Genomic DNA, 16,925 nt, shown 5'->3' on the forward strand with positions numbered 1-16,925 from the left:
TAAGATCACTTATTTCTTCAAAGTTTTTAAAAAACTGGTAAAATTAGTTTCGGGAGATAACAGCTTCTACTTAATTTTCTCTAGCATACTACTCAAAGTGTGCGCCTGGACCAGCAGCATCAGCATCACCTGTAAATTAGTTAGAAATGATAATTCTCAGGCCCCTGATCTGGGGCCCCAGCAAACAGCTATTTGTGTTTTAACAAACTTTTTGGGTGATTAGGTTCTAAAGCTACAGAAAATTCTCTCTAGATCTATAGCAGATTCTCTTTACCTCTCTCTCCCTCTCTTTCCTCTCTCCCTCTATGTCCCTCTCTCTCTTCCCTTCCGCCTCTCTGTGCGACCCCCTTGTAGACCCCTGCCCGGTACCCGATCCCAAGTAACAGCTCGAGCGAGAGTTGGAAGCCGAGTTCAGGTTTATTGGGACCAGCGGGCAGGCCAGGAAAGGAAGGAGATCGGGGGCTGGCTGCGACTGCGCAGCTGGGGTAGGAGGGTTTTATGGTGGGGGGTGGACGGGGCGTGGACACAGGGCTGGCGGAGTGTCGTTGGAGCTTAGGATAGGCTGTCCGTTTCTGGGCGGACTGCTGAGGTAGCTCAGAGGGTTATGTGTTGGTTCAGGATAGGCCGAGGCTTGGCGGGCTTTCCTGCTGCGATGATTGGCTGCGTGTTGTTGCTGGGCAGAACAGAGCAGGCTTGGCGGGCTTTTCTCAGGGCAGCAGGAAGCCTGGGGGGAGGGAGGGTGGGGGCAAGAAACCTGGGGGAAAGTTGGCGGGACTTTCTACCGAACATTCTCCTTTCCCTCCTTCTCCCTCTTCCTTCTTTCTTGCCATGCCACTTCCTCTCCTTTACAGAGGAAAAGCAGTTTCTCTTCTCACCCATTGCTGGGTTTGTGGTTGATACCTCTGAAACAAAAGACAGATTAACAAGAGGAAATCTTATGGATTAATTTAATATAAATTTTATGTGACACAGGAGCCCTCAGAAATGAAGTCCAAAAGAAATAGGGCAACTTGTGTATTTTTTTTTTGGAGATAGAGTCTTGCTCTGTCGCCCGGGCTACAGTGTGTTGGTGCGATCTTGGCTCACTGCAACCTCCGCCTCCAGGTTCAGGTGATTCTCCTGCCTCAGCCTCCTGAGGATCAGATTACAGGCACCTGCCATCATGCCCAGCTAATGTTTTGTATTTTTAGTAGAGACAGGACTTCACCGGTTAGCCAGTATGGTCTCCATCTCCTGACCTTGTGATCCACCTGCCCTCAGCCTCCCAAAGTGCTAGGATTATAGGTGTGAACCACTGTGCCCGGCCAACTTATGTATGTTTATGATTTGGTTTGATGAAGAGTGGACAGTGGGGAAATATAATTGGGCAAAGGGGATGTGATCTAATGGTAATGAGCTGGGGGGGTCTTAGCAAAGCATGTTTGTTCAGATTATTCTGTGTCCATATGTCTCTAGAGAGAAGGACATTCTTTTCCTTCATGTATAGGAGAAGCAGCTGTGAGATGAGGGTCTAATAACCTACTTCAGAGGCAATTAAGAGAATTATTTTCTTGCATGCTACAGAAGAAAAGGATTAGAAGAAAATCAGAGAGACCTTCCTGCTTTTTCTGATTTCTCAACTGCCAAGGTGCCATATTTTGGGGAATTGTATCTTGAACCCCATCACCTTCTTCCTTCTCTTTCCCCTCCTCATGTGAGTTATGCATATATGTATATACACACACACATATAACTCATATACAGAATTCGCTATAACCTCCTATCTCTACTTATATAAAGACATATATTACAAAGAGAAAAATATATATAGTTTTTTCTTTAAGTTTTTTGTCACTGTTTTCTACCTTTTAAAATTTTTTTTTCTTTTAGTTCTCATGAGATCTGATGTTTTCTACCTTACTTACTAAAATATATGAGGCCTTTTCCTGGTATTTATGCCTATGTGCTTTCATTTAGTGAACATTTTCTAACAAACATGTTCTGTGTGGTTACATATTGAATAGTTCTGCCTAATTTAGAGATCTTCAAGACTCACTAACCAATGTAATGACTCTAGCAAGTTATTTTGGGCTAAATTGTGTCTTCCACAAAATTCATATGTTGAAGTTCTAACCACCCAGTATTTCAGAATGGGACTATATTTGAACATAGGGACTTTAAGGAAGTAATTAAGTTAAAATGATGAGGGTGGGCCCTAGTCCAATATGTCTGATATAAGAAGAAGCAATTAGGAAACAGAGGAACGACTATGAAGAGACCTCAGAAGAAACCAAACCCACCAAGACCCTGATCTCAGACTTCTAGCCTCCAGAGTTGTGAGAAAATAAGTTTCTGTTGTTTAAGCCACCTAACCTGTGGTATTTTACCATGACAGCCCTAACAAACTATACAGAAGTGTTTGTGAATTACTAATGTGTTTATAGAAGTGATTGTGATGGTTTCATTCAATCTTAACAGCTAGTGATTGCCTTTAAAAGGTACTATTGGGTCATATTCCTTAACAAAAAGCTACAGCTTTACAAAGAGTGCCAGAGAACAGTATGAAAAACTCTCTACCATGCACAACAACATGCTGAAGCTCTATGAGAATCTTGGAGAATACTTCATTTTTGACTCAAAGTCAGTGAGCATAGAAGAGTTCTTTGGTGATCTCAACAACTTCCGAACTTTGTTTTTGGTGAGTAAATACATCTGAAAGCATTGCAAGGCCTGTTGCTTATATTTCTGAATGTCTTCCTTCTATTGTCATTTTATGTTCCTATTGACTATACTGATTTCATGTGACAGTTTTTTAATGAGAATTGACAGATATTTTATACCTGTGACATGGATAAAAATTAAGTTATAAGTCATGGCTGGCTTAACATAATGGGGACCTAAATGAATTATCTTCAATGTTACGTATACATGGGAAATATTTTACTGAAATTTTATAGAAAATGAATGAATTGGTACTTAAATAATCCCAATTTTTATATAGGATAATATTATAATTTTACATAGTTAAAAAATTACTATCTAGAATAGTTCACATAATAAATTCAAATGCTATGATTTATAAACAAGTTTCCTTCACAGCCTAAATGAGAAACTGATTTTGAATTGGACTGTGTAAATGATCTTGATTATCTAAAGTTTCTTTCACAATGTGGGCTCTTGTTTTAAACTGGAATTCTTGAGGATTACAGGAAATATTAGCATTAATTGGGGGTGGGCAGTTAGGCTGCAAGTTATAATGCTAAAAGGAATCAAAGGCTTTGCTATATAAATGCTGTGGAAATACACCTCCTCTGCATCCAACAGAGAAGTAGCAGGAAGATTGCTCTGTAATAGTAACAGAAAGCTATGCACAACGGTTGATATCAAACAGGTAAAAAAAAAAAAATATATATATATATATATAGTTTTTTGAGTTATATATATATATCTTTATATATCTATATATATCTTTTATATGTATATCTTCTTTTAATATATATATCTTTACCTGTTTGAGATATATATATATGGTTTTCATCCATAATAATACTTTTGCATATTTAGTATAACAATAGATTTTTTTTTTTTTTTTTGAGACAGAGTCTGGCTCTGTTGCCCAGGCTGGAGTGCAATGGTGCAATCTCGGCTCACTGCAACCTCTGCCTCCTGGGTTCAAGTGATTCTCCTACCTCAGCCTCCTGAGTAGCTGGGATTACAGGTGCATGCCACCACACCTGGCTAATTTTTGTATTTTTAGTAGAGGCGGGGTTTTACCACATTGGCCAGGCTGGTGTCAAACTCCTGACCTCAAATGATCCACCTACCTCAGTCTCCCAAAGTGCTGGGATTATAGGTGTGAGCCACCACGCCCAGCTTATATATTAGAAAGAAGGAGCTCTAGCAATAATCCCCAGCAGGAATGTCAGTTGGCAAACAGATTCATTGCAGTGTGAGGTATGTTTCTATTTTCAAAGCAGTACTTTTTTGTCAATGCTGTTTTCCGGTGAAATCATTTGATTTTGGTGTGACTTCATCTGAGAGATATGAATATGCTTGTGGAAATCAAATTGCTTTCATCTCCTAACCCAGGGCCTATAACCCAGAGCACAGCCTGACAGTGAAACAAGCAGCTTTGGTCATAGAATTTAAACCATACACTTCCAGAAATATGATTGTATATCTTCTCTTTTTGCTGAAAATATTAGTTGATTTTGGTCTTTGACCATTCATAGGGACACATACCTTTTGGCTAACCCATAATTAGTAGAATGATTTCTACTGGCAATGATAACAGGGGTAAGAGAAAGTGGTCAGATCATTTTCAAAACTTAAAAGCTGCTTATATGCTATGAACACTTAAGTGCACAGGTTATATCCACTTGGATTATTTTCAAAAAGGAAAAAAATATGCATTGAAAAGGAATGAGGACCACAAAATATACTTTAGTTGACACACTGAAATAAATCCAATAATTTTTTTGTAACAATGTCTGTGGGTGAGTGAATATATAAGAATATATATGTGGGCCGGGCGCAGTGTCCGACGCCTGTAATCCAAGCACTTTGGGAGGCCAAATCAGGTGGATCATGAGGTCAGGAGTTCAAGACCACCCTGGCCAACATGGTGAAACCCCGTCTCTACTAAAAATACAAAAATTAGCCAGGCATGGTGGCACATGCCTGTAATCCCAGCTACTCAGAAGACTGAGGCAGGAGAATCGCTGGAACCTGAGAGGCAGAGGTTGCAGTGAGCTGTTGGAAACAGAGTAAGACTGTATCGCAAATAAATAAATAAATAAAAGAATATGTATGTAAAATATATAAATGTAAATATTAATATTATTGATCTCCATTTATATCCTAAAGCACTGTCTGTCATATTATATGCTCCCTTACCTCCCCAATCCACAGACACAGAATAGTAGATGGGGTACTTCCCCCATGTTGCAGCATTCTTTTAATGATAATTCCAGTGTTACAGCCTATGTGCACTCATATTAGCCAGCTGCCTAGAAGGCTAGGAACTCTACTTATATCACTTCTCAATCATAATTTGTTTTTTAAAAATGTAACAATATTATTGTTTAGGAGACCTGATTTTTTTGTCCTGGTACTGCCACTACAAAGCTTTGTGACTTCGAGTAAGTCATTGATGCTTTCTAGCTATCCATTTCTGTCTGTCTTTTGTCAAATGAAAGAGTTAGAGGATTGATCTCTAAGAACTCTATTTCGTGTTAGTCTGAGTCACCGTCAGAATTTCAGAGATGGCAGAGTCATAGATATTACATACATATGTAGGATATGTTTTATGTCTTTCTTCTGACTTCACATGTAGCTTGAGTACAAAGTAAGAATTTGTCACATATTGTTACTGATGATAAATAATTTGATATTCTTGGCCAGGCATGGTGGCTCACACCTGTAATTCCAGCACATTGGGAGGCCAAGGTGGGCATATCACCTGGTCGGGAGTTCAAGACCAGCCTGACCAACATGGAGAAACTCTGTCTCTACTAAAAATACAAAATTAGCCGGGTGTGGTGGTACATGCTTGTAATCTCAGCTACTCAGGAGGCTTAGGCAAGAGAATTGTTTGAACCTGGGAGGCAGAGAGCTGCAGTGAGCCAAGATCGTGCCATTGCACTCCAGCCTTGGCAACAAGAGCGAAAGTCTGTCTCAAGAAAACAAAACAAAACAAAAATAATAATTTGATATTCTTGTGTCCAGTTTCATGTCCATTTAAGTTAATTTCTTGAGACCCTGTTAAGATTTACTTTCAAAACAATATTCAGATTCTAAAATGTGTCAACCAATCTGAAACACTTACCTAATGCACTCATGGCCAGCCATTGACATCTTTGCCTTATATAACAGTACTGCTACCACTTCTATCTGCAAATCTTTATCAACTTGCTGCCATGAGAATTAGGTGTCAAACATATTAACTGTTTTGAACATGGGTGGGTCATTTAACCTCTCTGGGCATTTGTTTCCTTGTCTATAAAAGACAGAAAATAATTTAAGTCATGACTTCCTTACTATGTGAAAAAACCTTGAAGCCTATGCTATGCAGATATAGAGTATTATGAACCATTTTCTGACCATCCTTTCCATTAATTATTGAGAGCCAACTTCATTTTGGTAATGCTCTAGTTCACAGATAAAAGGAAGAGAATGAATGGCCGGGCGCGGTGGCTCAAGCCTGTAATCCCAGCACTTTGGGAGGCCGAGGCGGGCGGATCACGAGGTCAAGAGATCGAGACCATCCTGGTCAACATGGTGAAACCACATCTCTACTAACAATACAAAAAATTAGCTGGGCATGGTGGCGCGTGCCTGTAATCCCAGCTACTCAGGAGGCTGAGGCAGGAGAATTGCCTGAACCCAGGAGGTGGAAGTTGCGGTGAGCTGAGATCGCGCCATTGCACTCCAGCCTGGGTAACGAGCGAAACTCCGTCTCAAAAAAAAAAAAAAAGGAAGAGAATGGTTTCTCTCTATCATGAGTGGAGACAGACAAACAAATGCAATATAATTTGATAAGTGCTGCCATAGAAATATGTTAAGGTGTGATAATAATGTAAAGGAGGAACTGCCTAATCCTGCCTGTTTTGGCCAGAGAGGCCTTCATAGAAAAAGTGACATTGGGGCAGAGTCTTGAAAAATCCATAGGCATTTGACAAGCGGACTTTGACAAGCAGGTTTAAGGTTTTTATACCTGACCTTTAAGTCGAAGATTCCTAAATCAACATCACCAACTTCAGTCAATCATTTGTGCTCACCATGTTCCTGTTTCATAGTGAACGTAAAGTGATTTCACTCTCCCAGGGGAGGGAAAAACCTTGAAAGAGAGGCAAAAATTGTAATTGCCAGAGTTCCCATTTTCTTAGTGCTTTGTGTGTTTGGCCTCAGGGTTCTTAGCACTAAAAGCATATTGGACTATAGATGGAAGCAATAAAATACCAGTAGTGCTGAGAAGAAAATAAGAGTTCTGATTCATGTGCTACCAAAAATTACTTCCAAATGAGCTCAGAGTTTCATCTTGGGAGATCTATTTGGCATGTGTAGCAAAACAAAATGCATATACCAAAAAATCTTCCTCAGATAGAGATATCCTCTGAAATAGGGGGCAAACAGAAATAAACAAAAGACGTTGACATTATGGATTAAGACCTTTTTCAAAGTAATCACTTCAAATGAATGAAAGTAGAATTGGGTAATGTCTATGGAATACTTCTCTATTAGTTAATATTCATAATCTGTATTACTCACCTAATGATATTAAAGGTACTCCAGATGAATGTACAGTATATTGGTATTAAGATGTATGTAATTAGAAACATTTCTAAATTCAGATTTAAGACTCTCTAGTTAATTTCTCAGAGATTTCATAATAGTTTAGAGAGCAGCATACAATATAGACAAAATTAATAGCCGCTAGATTTAAGTTGAATATTTTGTGGAAGAAAGTCAAATTCCATGATAGACAATGGAGACTCAGGAGGGTTTCGGGATAGGAGGGGTGTGGATAATGAGAAAAATTACTTAATAGGTAGGATATATGTTTTCAGGTGATAGATACCCTAAAAGCTGACTTGACCACTGTGCAGTACAGAATTATACTTGTACCCCGTAAGTATAAGCAAAAAAATCCAATTCCATATTTATGCAATGTCTAAACATCATTTTTGCTTATTCTCCTTTACATGCTTCAGTCATTCTGCTAGTTCAAATAGTCGACTGCACAAATAGTCTTTTTTTTCTTTTGAGAATTTTGAATGGAATATTCTAAATCACTGAACCATATATGTTTTACCACCATGCAGTATCTTGCTTAGGCATAAAAATTAATTTCAGCTGTTGGGGAAGTGTTCGAGGCAAGTATTATACTTCGATAACTTTCATAGCTCCAAATAAATTACAGAAAATTCTTCTTTTCTGTTTTAAATCTGTCAGTTTCCTACTGCTTCTGTTTGGTTTTTGTTTTTTTTTTTTAAAGAACAATATGTTACCCAGGCACTCAATAAATATTTGTTGTGCGTGTCCTCATTCTGTACCTCATATACTAGAAATATAGGAATAAGGCTTTGCAGAATTATTAGATTCATTGACATAACTTGAAAATGTTACCGTTGCTATTAATCATGCTAGCTAGCTGATTTCTCCTCAACAAAATCAGTATGTGCTACTCCTCATTTGATAAACTTTGGAACAGCTTCTAGATGAGCATTAAAATTGCTAAGTATTAAGATACTAAATGATACCAAGTTATCATAGTGTTTTATGCCATTGTTCAGTCTTAACTGCTTCTACTTTCCAGATTGACTGATTGATTAAGACAGGGTCTTACTCTGTTTCCCAGGCTGGAGTGCAGTGGTGTGGTCATACCTCATTGTATCCTCAAACTCCTGGGCTCAAGTGATCCTCCTACCTCAGCCTCCTGAGTAACTAGGACTACAGGCATGCACCACCATGCTTGGCTAAATTTTTAATTTTTAGTAGAGATGAGGTCTCACTATGTTGCCCAGGCTGATTTTGTATTCCTGGCCTCAAGCATTCCTCCTGCCTCAACCTCCCAAGAATGCTGGGATTACAGGCATGAGCCACTGTGCCTGACCCTAGATAACTTTTGAATCCATCCATTTCTCTCCAAGCCCATTGATGCTATTTGAGTTCCTGGCTTTAACCATTTCTCGGCTGGACTATAATAATGACCTTCTGACTGGTATCTGTGTCTTCTTCTCTTACTCATTTTTGTTTCCTAATCCATTCACTCCATTTTAGTCAGAATAAAATTAAAAACAAAAGAAACCAAACAAGATAACCTTAGTTTCCTGACTTAAGATTCTTTCATAACTTCCCTGTGGCCTCAGGATAAATCTGAGCTATTTTTTTTTTTTTTTTTTTTTTTTTTTGAGACAGAACCTTGCTCTGTCACCCAGGCTGGCACAATCTCAGCTCACTGCAACCTCCACCCCCTGGGTTCAAGTGATTCTTCTGCCTCAGCCTCCTGAGTAGCTAAGATTACAGGTGCCCACCACCATGCTTGGCTAATTTTTGCATTTTTAGTAGAGACATGGTTTTGCCATGTTGGCTAGGGTGGTCTCAAACTCCTGACCTCAGGCGATCCACCTGCCTTGGCTTCCCAAAGTGCTAGGATTACAGGCGTGAGCCACCGCGCCCAGCCAAAATACAAGCTTTTTAAACTAAAATGGTTTACAAAATCAAAAGAGGTATGGTTAAAGGTCAGACCATCTATGGTTGGCTCCGAATGGGCCTCAATCACTTAGATTGAACTCTCCTCCAAAATTGGGAAATGTTATGGCTGGAAAGTAGAAGCAGTAGAGCAAGACAATAGCAAGTTCCTAAGAGGAACAGTGTCTCTTAGAACAAAGAGAAACTTAGGAAGCACCATATGAAAACTCGAAGAAGGCTGAAAGTCCAAAGTAGGATTGTTATTATGCCTTTATTGCTCCCATAGCTGGTGTGACATGGAGAGTTAACAACCAAGTTCACTCTTACATTAATTCTCAGGGATGTTCTTCCTTCTATCTTTTGTTTTTTAAAAACCTGAACTTGTCTGAGAGTAGCCATGTTGGTTCATGGAGACAATTAATTTTGAAAAACTCTCATCTCTCTTAAGCTATCTTCCTTTTTACAAGGCCTCAATCATGTCTAAATCTAAACTATAATTGGAAAGCCAATGAATACATCTGCATTTAGTTAGACTTGAAAGACTAAGTTGATAATATACAGAAAATTTTATTCGTTTATTAATGATAATTTACATTTAAAGAAATGAGGGTGAATTTTTACATGAAAGGATTGTGTATATAATCCCTGATGCAAAAAGACCTGTTACTTTGACATTTTTAAACCAAGCACTTGACATTAGGAAAAAAAAAAAAACAGACTTTACCGCAGTATTATAAAAATGATAGGCTTATATAAGAAGCCAAATATATTGTTTAATAAAGTAGTGTCTTAATCAGTAATGTAAATTCTGACATCTAGAATTCCATCATCAAAGATGATGCCTCTTTGCTTTGCCAATAAAATGGTAATATTCTGAAAAGACACTTAAGAAGCTGCAAGACCCTGATGGGCTTCTTTAATAATATAGTTTTCTTTGTAAACTAGACATGTCCAGGTCCCTTCATCTATGAATTCAGAGGGGGTGGCCTTAGTAACCGTGATTCAAATATTCCAGTTATCTCCTCTTTTGCCCCACTGGCAGGACTCAAGCTCCCTGCAAAGTCTTTACTCCTGAAAGTCCATCTGGAGTCATTTCATGGGTGCTGAAAACATGTCATCTGTAGTCACCATTTGACATTTGCTCACAAATCAGCAACTGAGTACCTGTATTCTACAGTCATGAAAATATAGCAGTGAGCAAAACAGACAAAGCCCCTGCCTGTCCTGTCTTGCTATAGCTTCAGCTCTGTTCTGCTAAATGCTTTTTGCTGGCAAAGCTGCTTGGGGTTGCCTTTAATGAAAATCCCTATGTGTGGGCCAAGGGTGCAGTTTCCTTCTGCTCCAATTTTGCCATCAATCTTAAAGTACCATCGTGGTATTATGTTCAGTTCAGAGTAGCCATGTGTTACAGGACACTTCATAAAAACAGCCTTTTGCATTTCTTCTGATTCCTTTCTCTTTGGAGAGTAAAAACTGTTTCAACTCCTAGAGACCTGAAGGGGATCCTAAAATCATAAGCCGCTCCATGGCCCTCATTCCTCCCTTTAGTTCAAGTGCCTAGGCATGTATCTTCTTTTTCCTAGAAGCTGGGAATAAACAAAATGCTAGCATAAATGGTTTCATGCAAATAGAGCCCTACAGGCCCACCAACTCTCTCTAGTTAATCATATACACCCAGATAATTCCCTTTGAGCTCAGCTGGGACCACCCTGGGTATATAGCCTTAGGTTTATTTTGATCTATTGCAACTCTTTGAAAATAGGCAGTCCATGTAAAATATATGGTAACTCTATTAAGCAGAATATTTGACCAGAATACCTCATTTCCCAGCTGTGCCAGAGAGCAGACTTTGCTATATTTTACACATATCATTGAATTCTTCTTTAGAGAGAGATGTCACCTATCAACTGTTGTATTTTCTTTGACTGTTTACTTTGGGCCAGAAGTGGATGTCCTACTTTTCTTATATGATTTTTCCTTGTATAGAAAAGCTAAATATCATATCATAGGGAACTGAAGGAATATGTAATAAGGGAAGACATAGTTTAAAGAAAACTTAAAGTCCCTAGCATGATAAAAAATATTTACTGGTATGGATAGTTTTTAAATATGTATACATTTTAGATTAATATTATAAAACTAAAAAATACCATAATTATTTCTAAAAATATTTATAACAGTTGTCAGAATTGTTTATGACAAGCTGAATTTTGCCCTTTAAAACTCTGACAATATAAGAATTAACGATGAAAACATTAACAAAATCAGTTCAAAGCCACCTTTTCCTATTAAAGTCTAGTAAGAACTAGAATCAGGAAACAAAATGTGTTATCTTTATTTCCAGCAACAACACCTCATACAGAATTTTTCACAGAAGTGTTCCCCATAAATAAGTTATTATTGAGTTATGTCCAAACACCAGGAAGTGGGAAAGCATAAGATAAGCAATATGGTGTACAAGCTGACCTTTTCCAGAGGTCTTCAGATTGGCCAGAGGGTATTGATTGTGATCGGAGCATGCCTGTTTCAACCTAAGCATGAAGATCCCTGAGGTTAATACTGCTGGTGGCACCCTCTCAGCTGGCTGAAATTTTCTTCATTCTGCTTCATCCTGTTTTGTTTGTCCATTTGATAATTAATCTTCTATCAGAAAAGATGCGCTCGCCCCTGAATAAGGCAGTAGAAGGGAGGACTCTCCCTTGATTGTGCCCGTTGAGCTCCTTTTGTCTGGTATGCCTGCTCCCTCTTCTCCTCCTTCCTTCTTCCAGTTGTCTACCAACTTGTTCAAGTCATTTCCTCTAAGAAGCCCTCCCTAACACTTCCATTTTGGTGTGGATTACCCTTCTGTGTGCTCTTATACCTCCATCCTAGCACATTTTACCCTTAATATGCTCATCTCCATACCCTCAGTGATGAGTACTATAATTAGCCTACTATGGGTCAAACACAGTGCTGATCTCTAAGCATATATATGAATGGTTTAATAAAGTAATAGAACAATGAGTGACTCAAACAACAAAAAATTTAAAAATCAAAATATTGCTCTCCAAAGCTCACATTCCAGTGGGAAGGGTGAAGAACAAATAATAATAATGAAATATAATACATATGTACAGAGAGCTTATAAGCACAGAGGAGTGAGGCATTTCTTCTGTCTGATTTAAGGAAGGCTTCAAAGACACAGGGACATGTGAACTGTGTCTGATCATTGTTTTACTACTATATGGCCTTTTTTGTTTTAAGGAGCCCTTTCCTTTTTGTTCTCCCCCACCCCATTTGGTGTTTAATTTTAATGGTAAACATACACTGTCTCCTAGTTTTCCATGCTGAGTTCCAAGTGGAAAAACAGCTATTTCGTTGCCAGAGAGAAGCAGTTACCAGCTAATTATGATGATGTAAAGGTTATTTGCCATATGCTTGGATGAGCAGTAACCAAGCTTCAGTTACTACTTAAGACTGACAGTTGTTCTGAGCAATAGGAAAATTAATGCAGAATATCTAGGACAAAAGCAACTGCTTAAAGTCTGACTTGAGGCTGGGCATGGTGGCTTACGCCTGTAATCCCAGCATTTTGGGAGGCCGAGCTGGGCAGATCACGAGGTTAAGAGATCGAGACCATCCTGGCCAACATGGTGAAAAAATACAAAAACTACAAAAATAAGCTGGGCGTGGTGGCACGCACCTGTATTCCCAGCTACTCAGGAGGCTGAGGCAGGAGAATCGCTTGAACCCAGGAGGCAGAGGTTGCAGTGAGCCAAGATTGCACCGCTGCACTCCAGCCTGGCAACAGAACGAGACTCTGTCTCAAAAAAAAAAAGTCTGACTTAGCTGGTGTTAATTTAGGCCAGTGGTTCTTACCCAGGAGTGATTTTGCCTCCCAAGGGACATTTGGCAAGATCTAGAGACATTTTTGATTATCACAACTAAGTAGGATCTGCAAATGGCATCAAGTGGCTGAAACCAGGAACACTGGTAACCATCCTACAATGTACAGGACAGCCTCCCACAACAAATACACATTCAGCCCAAAATGTCAGTAATGTTGAGATTGAGAAACCCTGTTTCAGGGTTACCTGCAAAAGTTTTTTTAATTATTAAAAAAAATCAATGGAAAACAATATTCAATAGTCCAAATTAATAAGCAAAATCTGTGCTAGATAAGTTAATAACATATCTGTCACATTGATGTAATGTTTTCACAATTTCAAATGTCAATTTGATCACTGTATTGTTTCAGTTACTAATTTTCTCTATATCTTTGAAACATCCCAGTTTATATGGCTTGTAGAATTTTTAAATTACCAATCATGCATGTAAATTGTAGGAAAATTAGAAAATATAGATACTAAAAAGAAACAAACTGTTGACTGAAATTCCACTACCCAGAGTTAATTAATATTAATACCTTGGCACTTACCCTTCCAGGCATTTCCCTGTGCATGTACATATGTATTTAGATTGTGAATTTGTTTTTCTTAAAATAATAAAAAGTCTTCTGAAAATTTGTTTTAAATTTATATTTTCTTGTAAAAAGGCTAGTGGCTCATGCTTGTATGGATATGTCCATACACATTCAGTGTATAGTGCCCATGGTTATGTCTTCCGTTGTGATTAAACATGTTAATTGGCTCATTTCATGATGTCTTTTTCCAAACACCTGGTCTTTGGCACCGTGCTAACAATCGTGACTACCGTAAGCCATCTGTAAACGGACCAGTGGAATCTTGATTTCTGTTTTTGTTTTGTACATAATACTCTCATCAACCTTCCCTGTGTCGAGGGGCCTTAAATCAGTAATTGGTGACTGGCCAGTTGGGCCTATTCACACTAGTGTGTCTTAAGCACTTTGCTGTTGTTCTCAGCTGTGCACTTTGGCTTAAGAACCATTATTTACCTCAGCTAGGGTGTTCTATAATGGTTTCTAATTTAATACAAAAAAATTCTTAACAAAAGCAACGTTATGATTCAAAAATGAGAGGGTGTGTGTGCGTGTGTGTGTGTGTATTTCGTTTCTGTCTTCTTCAACCAAACTTCAGTGTCATGGAAAACAGTCTCCTAAACTCCTTTTTAAAGCCCTGAAATATGTTACAATCTTAATAATGAGACAGCTACTATTTTTGCTCATATTTCCATTTCAATTTCTGTTTCTGCAAATATATGGTTTCAGAATATTCAGAATTTCCCAACATCGTTCACAGGGATTGGGCAAACCAGAGAATACATAGTATAGCTGAAAAACCAATCATCCGTTCAAATCTTGGCTTTTTTTTTTTTTTGAGACAGAGTTTCGCTCTTGTTACCCAGGCTGGAGTGCAATGGCGTGATCTTGGCTCACTGCAACCTCCGCCTCCTGGGTTCAGGCAATTCTCCTGCCTCAACCTCCTGAGTAGCTGGGATCACAGGCATGTGCCACCATGCCCAGCTAATTTTTTATATTTTTAGTAGAGACGGGGTTTCACCATGTTGACCAAGATGGTCTTGATCTCTTGACCTCGTGATTCACCTGCCTCGGGCTCCCAAAGTGCTGGGATTACAGGCTTGAGCCACCGCGCCCGGCCCAAATCTTGGCATTTTGAAATGGAAGATGCTCCATTATTCTTCAGGGATCTTATATATTTTGTGTTCAAACTACTAGACTACTCAATATGACAGTGCAGTTGTAGTTATTTTATTTTTCAAATTTTATTAATCAGGCATAAAAGTGCCAAACTTTATATTGGAGAAACTATAGTTTATAATAGTATATTATTTGTTTATGGTCAATTGTGTTTGGTCTAGGAATAAAAAAAACTAAAGTCTCAGCCAGGCGCGGTGGCTCAAGCCTGTAATCCCAGCACTTTGGGAGGCCCAGGTGGGCGGATCACCGGAGGTCAGGAGTTCTAAACCAATCTGACCAACATGGAGAAACCCTGTCTCTACTAAAAATACAAAATTAGCCAGGCGTGGTGGCACATGCCTGTAACCCCAGCTACTCGGGAGGCTGAGGCAGGAGAATTGCTTGAAACTGGGAGGCAGAGGTTGCAGTGAGCCAAGATCCCGCCTTTGCCCTCCAGCCTGGGCAACAAGAGTGAAACTCCGTCTCAAAAAAAAAAAAAACAAAAAACCACATCACACAACTAAAGTTTCATGTACATTAGAGACATATAAAAACAGCTGTAATTAACAATACAGATGATTACCTAAAATGTGGATAAAATCACAAATATAACTTTATTAAGCTATATAACCTCTAGATGGGAGATATGGGTTGATATCCCCCAAAAACTTGAAACTTTGTTTTAAATGTTAATGATTTTTAGTGTTGTGAGAAATCTTCCTTCATCAAATGACATCTACAGGAAATTATATGTGAAAGTATTTGCTCCTTTATTTAAAATAAAAGATTAACAAATAAAAATTGAATTTAAGATGAAGCCTTTTTATTTTTATCTTTTTAAGTGAGAGTCTCCCTCTGTTGCCCAGGCTAGAGTACATGGTACAATCATAGCTCACTGTAGCCTCAAACTCCAGGGCTCAAGCCATCCTTCCACGTCAGTCTCTTGAGTAGCAAGGACTACAGCTACACACCACCATGCTCAGCTAATATTCTTCTTCTTTTTTAGAGACAGGATTGTGCTATGTTGCCCAGGCTGGTCTTGAACTTCTGGCCTCAAGCAGTCTTCTTGCCTCAGCCTCCCAAAGTGCTGGGATTACAGGCATGAGCCACCATGCCTGGCCAGAAGCACTTTTTAATACATCCTAATCATATGGTTATTCTTTCATATGATATTAAAAGTTTTAGAATAGAATGTATTCAAAGAAACAGACTTTTGTTTCATTTGAGCATTATTTGGGCAAAATATGTTTTAGGTAACTCTTTTAGGTAACAGACTTTAATGAATAGGACAAATTAATTTTCAATTACTATAATTGCTTGTGTATGTAGATACTATGTTCGAGTTTTTCTGTACTTGAAAATAATTGATTTAACTGTGCTTTTTAACAGACTATCATGTTTTGATGTTTGCACTTTTGTATAATGTATCAGGATGCTTTCAGCTGCCTAGTGACATAAAACTAAAATTAGCTTAAGAATATGGGCTTACTCTCTTACAAGAATTATGGAGGTAAGGCAGTTACAGGGTTGGTTAATTCAGTAGATTAGTGATATCGTTAAGGACCCAGGATATTCCAGATGTTTCTGTTCTGCCATCCTTGGCATGTTGGCTCTTGGTTGCGCAATGGCAGTAGTTGTTCCAGGCGTCACATGCCAACATGGTAACATCTAACAAGGGAGAGTGTGTTGTCTCTATGAAGCTTTTTTTTTTCCTTTTAACAAATTAGGGAGAAAAGCTTTTTCAGAAGCTCCTGGGCAGATTAATTCCTTCAGATTTTGTTGTCCAGGATGGTGTGGCATTCCCATTCATTCCTAAACTAATCACGGTCAAGGAGAACCTTAGACTAACCATGATTCGCCCCAGGACTAAGATAGGGCCCCTTCCTTCAGCATGTGGCTCAAAGCTGAAGCAATCCATGGTGTTGCCAGCAAGTAAGAAGACTGGCATTGGCAGGGCGTGGTGGCTCACACGTGTATCCCAGCACTTTGGGAGGCCGAGGTGGGTGGATCAGTTGAAGTCAGAAGTTCAACACCAGCCTGGCCAACATGGTGAAATTCCATCTCTATTAAAAATACAACAATTAGCTAGGTGTGGTGGCGGTTACCTGTAATCCCAGCTAAGTCAGAGGCTGATGCAGAAGAATCACTTGAACCCAGG

General features: G+C 38.8%; 1 protein-coding gene across 6 annotated transcripts in view; it reads left to right on the plus strand.

The window, feature by feature from the left end:
• DIAPH2 (diaphanous related formin 2) overlaps nt 1–16,925 on the plus strand; it is a 933,611-nt gene that overhangs the window by 678,141 nt on the left and 238,545 nt on the right. For all 6 annotated transcript variants that reach the window (XM_078363563.1, XM_078363565.1, XM_078363567.1 and 3 more), the window contains one exon: nt 2,512–2,677. In XM_078363563.1, the coding sequence (XP_078219689.1) occupies nt 2,512–2,677 (166 nt within the window). The remainder of the gene's footprint in view (nt 1–2,511; nt 2,678–16,925) is intronic.

This window comes from Callithrix jacchus, chromosome X, assembly GCF_049354715.1.
Source record: "Callithrix jacchus isolate 240 chromosome X, calJac240_pri, whole genome shotgun sequence".
Classification (NCBI taxonomy): Eukaryota; Metazoa; Chordata; class Mammalia; order Primates; family Cebidae; genus Callithrix; species Callithrix jacchus.